The 10,334-nt window shown below is 40.6% G+C and overlaps 1 protein-coding gene, 1 long non-coding RNA gene and 1 other non-coding gene across 4 annotated transcripts; 2 read left to right on the top strand and 1 right to left on the bottom strand.

The window, feature by feature from the left end:
• Positions 1 to 1,502: 1,502 nt before the first annotated feature.
• LOC149982132 (uncharacterized) lies at positions 1,503 to 4,272 on the top strand. 2 transcript variants are annotated; one of them, XR_016482638.1, is made up of 4 exons: positions 1,503 to 1,628; positions 1,988 to 2,102; positions 2,196 to 2,341; positions 3,396 to 4,272. It is a non-coding gene; the product is annotated as an uncharacterized LOC149982132 (long non-coding RNA). The 2 variants fall into 2 exon arrangements; XR_016482639.1 differs by lacking the exon at positions 3,396 to 4,272 and having other exon boundaries at positions 2,193 to 2,328.
• LOC110530629 (caspase-7) lies at positions 2,683 to 7,095 on the bottom strand. The gene is made up of 6 exons (XM_021613842.3): positions 6,861 to 7,095; positions 4,887 to 5,227; positions 4,644 to 4,684; positions 4,268 to 4,373; positions 3,515 to 4,097; positions 2,683 to 3,389 (listed from the first exon to the last, which is right to left on the bottom strand). The coding sequence occupies exons 2-6, from the start codon at positions 5,218 to 5,220 to the stop codon at positions 3,206 to 3,208; spliced, it is 1,248 nt and encodes a 415-aa protein (XP_021469517.2). The 5' UTR covers positions 5,221 to 5,227; positions 6,861 to 7,095; the 3' UTR covers positions 2,683 to 3,205.
• trnae-cuc (transfer RNA glutamic acid (anticodon CUC)) lies at positions 7,041 to 7,112 on the top strand. Its single transcript has one exon. It is a non-coding gene; the product is annotated as a tRNA-Glu (tRNA).
• Positions 7,113 to 10,334: the final 3,222 nt, after the last annotated feature.

Below are 10,334 nucleotides of genomic sequence, written 5' to 3'. Positions count from 1 at the left end.
TTGCCACATTTCAGGCTTCAAACATAAAGATATAAAACTGTATTTTTGTGTGAAGAATCAACAACAAGTGGGACACAATCATGAAGTGGAACGACATTTATTGGATATTTCAAACTTTTTTAACAAATCAAAAACTATAAAATTGGGCGTGCAAAATTATTCAGCCCCTTTACTTTCAGTGCAGCAAACTCTCTCCAGAAGTTCAGTGAAGATCTCTGAATGTTGTTGATTCTTCACAAAAAAATACAGTTTGATATCTTTATGTTTGAAGCCTGAAATGTGGCAAAAGGTCGCAAAGTTCAAGGGGGCCGAATACTTTCGCAAGGCACTGTAGGTAGCCTGGGTTTCACTGTTTGTTTGTGGGTGATTGTCTATGTTAGTTGCTTGTGTCAGCACAGTTCTCATTATAGCTTCACGGTCGTTATTCGTTTATTGTTTTGTATCCAGTGTTCAGTGCTTTCTTTAATTAAAAAATCATCATGAACACATACCACGCTTCATTTTGGTCCGCTCCTTACGATGATCGTGACAGTAGGCTACATTCTGGGATTGGGAATAATGGTAATTTAAATTATTGATCCATTGATGGTATTCATTGCTAATATAATATATTAATGTACACCATGGTAATTCTTTGTCATGCCTCATCTGAGCAAGATCATATGTTGACAGGGGTCTCATCAGGTTCAGGCAGTCAGGGAAGATCAGTCTGTGACAGTGCAGAAGTTAACTTTTTCCAATAAAACTATTGCATCTGATCTGGCAGACTCATTAAACACAAATGCTTTGTTTGTAAATGGTGTCTGTGTTGGAGTGTGACCCTGGCTATCCGTCAATAAAAAAAAGAAGAGAATTGTGGCGGCTGGTTTGCTTAATATAAGGAATATTACAATATTTACACTTTTACTTTTGATACTTAAGTATATTTAAAACCAAATACATTTAGATTTTTACTCAAGTAGTATTTTACTGGTTGACTTTCACTTTTACTTGATTCATTTTCTATTAAGGTATCTGTACTTTTACTCAAGTATGACAATTGGGTACTTTTTCCACCACTGAATACCATCCATAGAATGTACTATATGCCAGGGAAACTGAATATCATGCACTCAGAAATGGTATTATTCTGCTGGAGATGTAAAGCACAAAGGGGGACATATTTGCATATCAGTCCATTCCTTTTATATTAGTGAGGGGGAATGAGCAAGTACACTCATCATGGAAAAGGTTAGAGAATCTGAAGCAGCCCGTCTAATCCTTAATGGTCTGGCTTCAGGTGCGGGTTGGGTGTGTCTTGTTTCTGAGGCTGCAGGGGAAAGGCGGTCGCCACTAGTTAACACAACCACAAAGTCAGAAACTTTGCCTATTTCTACAATTTATCTTCTTAAAACCTAACCCTAACCTTAACCACACTGCTAACATTATACCTAACCCTAACCTTAAATGAACACCAAAAAGCACATTTTGTTTTAATGAATTTTTACAATATAGCCTACTGGAGGACCACTACTTCCTGTACTAGCTCCTCGATATCATTGGTCGACTAGACCTGCTCCGCCTCCTGGAGACGGCAGCCGGAGTGAATGGACCACACTCAGACTGATGCAAGCCTCGCTCTCTCACAGGTGAGCAGAGCTGTGTGTGTATGTGTGTAATTGCATTGTCACAACAATGGACCACATAGAGAGGCAACACTGAATAGATGGTAATTCTGGTAATTCCCTGGTTGCTTTACATCTTTCTTTCTTTTTTTCTTTCACTCTCTCTCTCTCAATTCAACTCAATTCAATTGCGAAAGTGAGAGAGATGATGCTGTATAGGATCTCAGAAGATGTAACTCGAGAATGTCACTAAGATTAAGTTTCTGCTGAGCGACAAACTCCTCAGAGGACGACTGGATCTTTTCACTGTAAGAAGTATATCACACACACACATACATGATCTCTCTCTCTCTCTTTTTCTCTCTCTCCCGCTGGCCCTGGAGGTGCTGTGTGAGATGAGGAGGCAGGGGCTTCTGACAGAGGACAGACTGGACGAGTTACAGAGGACACTGGAGCAGTGTGACACACAGCTGGCCCACACTGTCCGGCAGCATACAGGTAATGTACATATTGACATTGCTCCAGTGTCCTCTGTAGCTCGTCCAGTCTGTTCTGTCAGAAGCTGATGTGTGTGAATCTTGAGGTCAGCAGATGACAGGAGACTCCAAACGAGCCCAAGCACATCCTCACCAAGAAACTCTTCCTTCCCTACCTCTGAAACATCTTCCATATCCGGACTGAGAAACTTCAGATAGGCTGTTATGATTTAACAGTGAATTCTCGCCTGCTTATTTAATGTAAGTATACTGTCACTCTCAGAGACCCTACCACAGCTTCCTGTACCTTGGCCCATCTCCCATTAGAGTGTGTTGTAACCTTGGTTGGAATGTCTGTTTTCCTAAAAGATGTTTCAAGCTCATGAGATTAATGTATTTTTCCATTAAATGGTAGCAATTGAGGAATGTTTACTTTGTCTGTGCAACAGCGCTATTATAAATATGTATTTTACCACCGCTGGTTCTGAGATCTGGTCTGTAAAATGGGTCTGTTTCTATTAGCCATGTTTCACGTTTTATATTCAACAGGATGTCACTCTAATGCTGAGGAGCGTGAGGTAAAAACACTTCCGCAATCCAACTGTCGATAAAATATTTATTTTGAAGTATAACATATTTTAAGATGGCAGGAAAGGCATGTGAGAAAACATGATTGTATAAAAAATTCTAAATAAAGAAAGTAGATGAAATCACATAAAAAAATATTTAAAGTAAAGCTGAAACAGTGTGCCAAGATATCAATAACCAGTTGTTCTTGCTATGAAACTTCTTCACATATCCAACTAATAGTTTGGTTAAAAAGTCAATGTCACCTGGCTCACTTGGTTGAGCTGCAGCAGTGCCACAGGACTTTTGGTATATAAGCTGGTGAAATTCTGTATCATTAATATAAAATGTATTTTTGTCCAAGTCCTGTAAAATTGAACAACAATTAATGTAAAAGTAATAAATGTACCATGTAAAAGTAAAACAAATAAGAATGCCACCACAGGAACTTGGTAGTGTCCTGATTATGGCCTATTCAACCTTTCATATCAAAACTGAACTTGAAAGAGCATATGGACCGCTGATGATGAAGCGTACCATGGTAACATCAAGAGATCATCAGGAAGAATGCTTGGTCTCAGCAGGAAAGATGAGCATCTTGGTCAGGGTGTCTCTAGAATCTGGTGATTGCTTGACCACCTCGTAGCCATAACCACCGTTGGCATCTTTAATACGAAGGTCACCTTTTTTCTTGCTCACCGCAGCTTTGACCCCTGTAAGGATCTCATAGATGTTTTTCCCTCTGCAGAGACAGGAGACACACCATAAATTGAGATGAACACACAAGTCAACACAACCATTCAACAGAGAACACAAACTAATTGAGGACATGAACATGATGTGCAGTGAATTCCAAGCTGATGTTACCTGGTACAGCTTTTCTCAAGCTGGCCACACAGAGACTGGATGAACCAGGACCCAGAGGTTGGGCTCCTGATGGAGATATACTGATCTACGTTGGCCATGAAAACCAGGTAGTCGGAGTATAGTGGAAGGGTGTAGTCTTGGACTTGGCCGTCGTCTGTGTCCAGTTCCATGTCCGTCCCTTCAACTTTAGGCTTCTTGTTCACCGGCACGCCCTTCTGAACGTCCTTCCCTCGACAGGCTTGGATGAAGAACAGCTTGGGCTTTTCAACAAGGATGCTACAGTTTGTGCCGTTGAAAGGTGAGAGGATATCAATGGTGGGGACGACTGTTCCATCTGTACCACAGACGCCCTCCTTTTTTCCGTGACTCAGAATGCAGCAGACGAAGGCATCGCCATGCTTAGGAAGATCCTTTAGATCAGTGAACTGACCACCGACCCACTCCTTCGCATTGTACTGTTGGAGGTCAGATAACTGCTTCAGCTCAGAAAAGACCTTCAGCACACTGGGAATCTCCACTGCAGTCTTGTCCTTGCACATCACCACCCTGAACTTCATCCGGCTGAATATGTTGGCCAGATCCACTGTAGGAGAAGACAAGACACTTAACAACCAGACCTCTCACTTCTCTCTATTTTCATTCTATCATGTCACATCATGATAATCAACCGAATCAGCAACAGAGCAAGCTGGTCAGATGCTGTAATAGAGAAATGAGACTTGAGATGTTTTTGAGGATAAAATGTTGACATACCAGCATCCTTGTTTGATCCTGTTCTTTCATTCAGTTTATCAAATATCTCATTGTTGATGATCAAACAGAGACCACGGGGTACACTGGTCATCTCATACAGACTGACCTGGAAACAGAGGAAACCAGGGGTCATTTACACACAAAGATATTTCACATCAAACTGACAGAAACTGTAGAAAATAAATAAGGAAATAAATAGGAAAATAAGGAAATAAATAGGAAAGTTGAAGGAGAGTTGTGTTGCAATGAGAAGACAGGTTGAGTTTTGTGTCTGTGTATTATTGTATATTGTTGACTTGTGTATTTGCTCTGAACTATATGAGGTTTAATATATGTAGTTAATAAACACTTTAAATGTAGATAGAGGGGTTATCACCTCATCGCCACCTGTGACCACTGTTTCCAGGTCAGAATTATCTACAAAACACAGAAAACACAGTTAGATACCTGATAACAGCTATCTAATACAGTAGAACAGTAGCACTGATGTCAGTTGATTGATCTGTAAATTAGTCTTGTCATGTAGTGTGTTATATGTATTGTCTGGTGGTTGTGTCAGTAAACAATGACAGAGTCGTGGTGCAAAGCTGGTAGTACTAGTAGTCAGTGTGTGTGGTACCTGTACAGGGAATTGGGATTGTTGGGGCTGGGTTGAAGGTGTGGTCACTTGGTTCTGTGTGGTTGTTGAATATTTCCTCCAGTCTAGGGTAGTTTTTTATCATATGTGGTTTCTGCAGCAGGTTCACGAGTTCATAGCTTTTTGTGTCTCCTTTATTCATCACTTTATCCAGCAGGTTGATGACAGTCTTCTCATTGGACTGATTGGGGATGTTTAGGTTGTTGTAGTCACGATTAGTCACTATTTCCTCCTGCTGCACATTCTGAAGGATGTAGCTGGAGTCCGCAGACAGGATCTCCGTTAACAAAGTCTTCTTCTCTCTCAGCATCTGCATGATGGACCTTAGAGACCGAAAGAGAAAAGGGAGAGTGTGTTCATTATATAAAACATATAATGCCACAGATGCATGTCAATGGCCAAGCCAAACGATGCTGATGTGACCTGAGTCATCCTCATAACTGAATTAACAAAACCTGCCATGTTCCTAAGATGTTTTTCGATATTTCAAGAATGGGTTAAGTTCAAAATGCAATGACTGATGCAAGTTACGCTAACCTATTTGTGGATGATTGAATTACCATTCTCCTAGCTGCAGGATATTATTGTGGCCTGGCAGCTCAATCACCGATTTCTCTTTTCAGAATCCCCCTGCAAAGGCGTGCTAGGTTTTTGGAATATCAAAGAAAAAGTTGCACTCTAGTGCAGTACAACTGTTCAAAGAATTGCAACCACTTTGGTAAACAATACGTGGATAATTTTACTTTAATATTTTATTATTTATTATTTATACAAGCATTACCTTAGAACGTTTACACAAATACTGGCATGTTGAAAGCTATTGTGTAGGCTATATTTAAAGAAATATACTTTAATAAGAAACAAATATATGTTATTGGAATTACTGAGTACCCCCCCAACCCCACTTTTACCTTGGCACAAATAATATTTTTTCTCTATGCGATGATATGTAATTTATATACAGTGTATTGCATTGGGGCCAATGGAATGGGCGGAGTAAAAGTCCAGCAACACTCCTTATTCCTCAGTCCCCCAAGAAATACAGACCCTACTGAGTACCAACCCCACTTTTACCTCGGCACATATAATATATACTGAACAAACATATAAATGCAACATGCAACAATTTCAATGATTTTACTGAATTACAGTTCATATAAGGAAATCAGTCAATTGAAATATATTAATTAGGCCATAAAGGGCCATAAATATACAGAATGTTGACATCTCAGATTTAGATTTGATAATTTATCACGAAGTAGTTTGGATGTAGGGAACTACTTTTTCTAAGTTTTTGTTATGGGTAGATTTACTGTAGCGTCACTACTTCCAATGTGAAGTTTAGCTTGGTAACTAGATTTTCACAGTAGCTTCCCGTCTTCTATAATGCTTCGTGCGAGCATCTGTAGCAGGACAGAGTTTCTAAACCCAGAGGCGCAACATCGCGAGACTTCCGGGAACGATTTCGAAACAGAAAAAACAGACCAGGCCAGGGTTTAGGCCTTTAGGGGTTTGAGAAACGTTCTTCCTTAGTTATTCATTTTCTCGAACTCTAAAGGCACAACCTAGATTCGAGCCAATATCTTAAGTAGTGGAACATATCATTACTCCAACCTCGTGAAAGTGACAAACTGACACGCTTTCATGTTCGTCAAAAACAACTTTATATCGAAGGAGTGTCTTTAAGTTGACAGCATGCACATGCGCAGTTCGGCGCGAGACGACGATGACGTGATACAACGCATGAGCTTAGCGAGCCTACAAGTGAGATCGGGGATTTCTATTGGAGAAGCAGTTTTAGCTTAATACTCTACCGTCTTTGGTAGCAGCCTAGCTCGCTAGCTAGCTACCGTTAGCTACTTTGGATTCAACTAGCAGTGAGCATGTTTTGCCAAAGTGGTCATCATGATATCTTGACACTAAATTACGAGTTGATAGCATAGCAAAATTACTTACCGGTACGACTAAAAGCTGATTCGCTCGCCAAGTTGATGAAATAATTTAGTGGTCGCTATGCGTTCCCCTCTTCCCTCGCAAATGTGAAGTTTTACGTTCATCTAGTTACTGTCCAATCGGAGTAGGTTCAAAGAAGTCGCCACACGACCAATAGTGTCACCTTTCGTTAAATAAGCGGTTTCCCTGGTGGTCTAGTGGTTAGGATTCGGCGCTCTCACCGCCGCGGCCCGGGTTCGATTCCCGGTCAGGGAACTTCTTTTTCACTGCAAATTCAATCTAAAGTAGAGTTTTTGCCTGCTTGGAAGTATAAAACCTGAGTGAACAACTAATTTTCAGTGTTTTTCATAACCAAACCAAGTATATTGTAAGCCTATAATCCTACTTGGGGCTCCTGAGTGATGCAGGGGTCTAAGGCACTACAGAGGCATCACTACATTCCAGGCTGTATCACAACCAGCGGTGATTGTAAGTCCCATATGGTGGTGCCCAGTCCTGTCTGGGGTAGGCTGTCATTGTAAATCAGAATTTGTTCTTAACTGACTTGCCTAGTTAAATAAATACTTGAATTAGAAACAAGCATTGTTCATATCTGACTGAATTCCCCTTTAAGGCCCTTTTGCATCCTTGTTCATCCCTTCCTGGAATTAGCCACATGTCACTGACCTGACATGGTTGAATAGGTGAAAGCAAAGGGCTCGATTCAAGGCCAGATGGGCTGGTCCATTTTTAGCCCAGTGAGCCTGTTTAACATGGGAGTTTGGAGTGACAACAATACAGCAGACCTCCAGGGCCAGGACTGAGAAGCCTAGCAACTAGGGCTTGCCTAAATAGGTATCTCCCCTGACGTAGGCATGTTTTAAATACAGACACCTTTTGTCGTACAGTTTTCCATATAAGGCATGAAAGTTGCACAGTATACCCTTAATCAAATCTAGTGATACTGTACATAACTTGACATTTCTTCCATACATTGTGGGAGGATAACCAACCTTCCAATTAATGCAAAGCATTTCTTAGTGTTGGGGAATAATCAGAATTAGTTGGTAACATAGGTAAGATGTTTTATATTCATCATATGTTTGTAAGTTACTTCTCATCAGAATGTTTATTTTTGTATAATACTGTGGCCGGGTTGCAGTCATCTGTTCTCTGTCAGGACTAAGTTACTTGGGGAGAGGTCAAGCATGTATCTCTTGGCTCCACAATGTATGTGTGCCAATCAATGTGTCTCTGTGATCTTGTCAAGGAGGGGTGGATTTGATATATGCCTGTTGATATGAGGATTTGTTTTATGGTTCTGAGTTTGAGAAAATAACATAGTTTAGGAGACAAAGCTGAACGATAAATTATGGCCAATGCTGTCTGGCTATGTGTGTCTTTGCTATAAAGGATCTCAGTTGCAATGTGTAAGGAACTCTCAGAGAATTCATTGATAGACACTGAATTGATCTGAGTCACAGGGTTGTGATGGAGCTCATATAATTAAAGATGGACTTTATGATAACTCTGACTTGTGTGTGGTTTGCTCTCATGATTTGGTAAATACAGGACATTTCCACGACATTAGCCACTCGAAATGCTTGGTTTCACAGTTTCTTCTGATAACAGTCTCCAGTATCAACATTTTCAAGCAAACAAAAACAAGGAGAAGGTTGAATCTGTAGACATGCTGAGATAAAATAACATACTATTTGCCATAATTCAGCCAGCCTTCACAAGACCATAACATATGCAAACATGTCACCTTTTGTGCTTTACACACTCTAGCAGAATAATACAATTTCCGAGTGCATGGTATTCAGTTTCACTGGCATATAGGAATTTATATGGATGGTCTTAAACTGCAGTACTTTTACAGTATGTCTGAGATGATATGAACATGACTGGGCATTCTAACATATCTGTATCCATTCATCATCAATCATTAATAGCGTCATCACATTTTTGTTTTACATGTTTTGTGTCATCGGGAAAAGCCTCTATTGACCCTTGATAAAGTTTAGAAATCAACTAGAGGTTGTCAGACTGCCTTAGAATAGTTTACATCTTTGAAGTTTCTTGTTTGTCCAGTGTGGCCGGCACAGAGAGAAAAAAATGTTTTATTGGAAAAAGTTAACTTCTGCACTGTCACAGACTGACCTTCCCTGACTACCTGAACCTGATGAGATCCCTGTCAACATATGATCTTGCTCAGATGAGGCATGACAAAGAATTACCATGGTGTACATTAATATATTATATTAGCAATGAATACCATCAAAGGTTCAATAATTGAAATTACCATTATTCCCAATCCAGGCTGTAGCCTACCCATCAACTCAAGATGGAACTTTGCAGCCATTCACTGATTGTTATAATATACTGCAAAAATCACCTGAGTGCCGTAGACTGGTCTTCCCTGGCTGTCTGACCCTGCAGGGACACCTGTCACCCTCTGATCCTGCTAAGACATGATGAGCATGTCCCATTGGGGCGACTGCATGTAGGCAATCTGTCTCATGGAAGGGACAGGGTGCCTGCCAGGCCAGGTGGCCGGACAAGGATACCCTAAAAAGGTTGATTGTTTTGTGTGATGATGTAGGCTAATCTTTATAGTTGCTGCTACACCATAGGCATTAGCCAGAGTTCCTGAAAAAGAACGCTTGGCCTGCTACTTTGTTTGTATAGTCTGAACATGTCGACCATAAAAAATTGGTATTTACATTATTATTATTTTTTACCTAGGTTTAACTAGGCAAGTCAGCTTAGAACACATTTATATTTACAATGATGGCCTACCGGGGAACAGTGGGTTAACTGCCTTGCTCAGGGGCAGAATGACAGATTTTTACCTTGTTAGCTCGGGGATTCGATCCAGCAACCTTTCGGTATTCAGTGTACAACATGAAGTTTCCCCTCCATGTCAAGGAGGAGGAAGTGGCAGAGAAGCTACATAGGCAGTGGAATGGGTAGCAGCTAGTTAAAAAAGAATCCTACACATGCTCTGTATCATTAGCCATGGCAAGTCATTTTCCAGTAAATCTGGAAATGCAGCTACTCCAAACTAAGAAATGTGTGGCCCTCTGTTGAATTTTGACGTCCTGATGTGCCTCGTAATGTTGCCCATCCCTGATGTACTGTAGGTGTCCATGGCCATATAAACTCATCGGGTCTGAGGGAGTCTGCTGAAGTGGTCATTTCTCTATTAACAGTGTTATATCTATGTGTGTGTGTGCGTCTGGGTTTCTCTCCCTCACAGGTTTGCCATTGTGTTATGTCCAGTGTTCACACTGCTCTGGGTCTGTGCTGTGGCACTGCATGCCCTTGGGAGCCCAGAGAGATGTGAGTGATGAATGTGTATGTGTATCTTCCTTCCTTTCATGTGTTTACCCTATTTTATAGTAAATATTTTTGCATCTTCAAAGTGGTAGGCATGTTGTGTTAATCAAATGATACAAACCCCCAAAAAATCCATTTTAATTTCAGGTTGTAAGG

This window comes from Oncorhynchus mykiss, chromosome 8 (assembly GCF_057628025.1).
Source record: "Oncorhynchus mykiss isolate SJ-2025 chromosome 8, ASM5762802v1, whole genome shotgun sequence".
Classification (NCBI taxonomy): domain Eukaryota; kingdom Metazoa; phylum Chordata; class Actinopteri; order Salmoniformes; family Salmonidae; genus Oncorhynchus; species Oncorhynchus mykiss.
The sequence above is the reverse complement of the archived record's forward strand: the minus strand, read 5'-3'. Positions and strand labels throughout refer to the sequence as shown.

Excerpts from the sequence above, each read along its gene's own strand:
- LOC110530629 (XM_021613842.3), bottom strand. The coding sequence starts at position 5,220 with ATGCAGATGCTGAGAGAGAAGAAGACTTTGTTAACGGAGATCCTGTCT. Across the intron at positions 4,374-4,643 it reads TGGTCACAGGTGGCGATGAG|GTCAGTCTGTATGAGATGAC; the intron begins GTGATAACCCCT and ends CTCTGTTTCCAG. Across the intron at positions 4,098-4,267 it reads AGGATCAAACAAGGATGCTG|TGGATCTGGCCAACATATTC; the intron begins GTATGTCAACAT and ends CTTCTCCTACAG.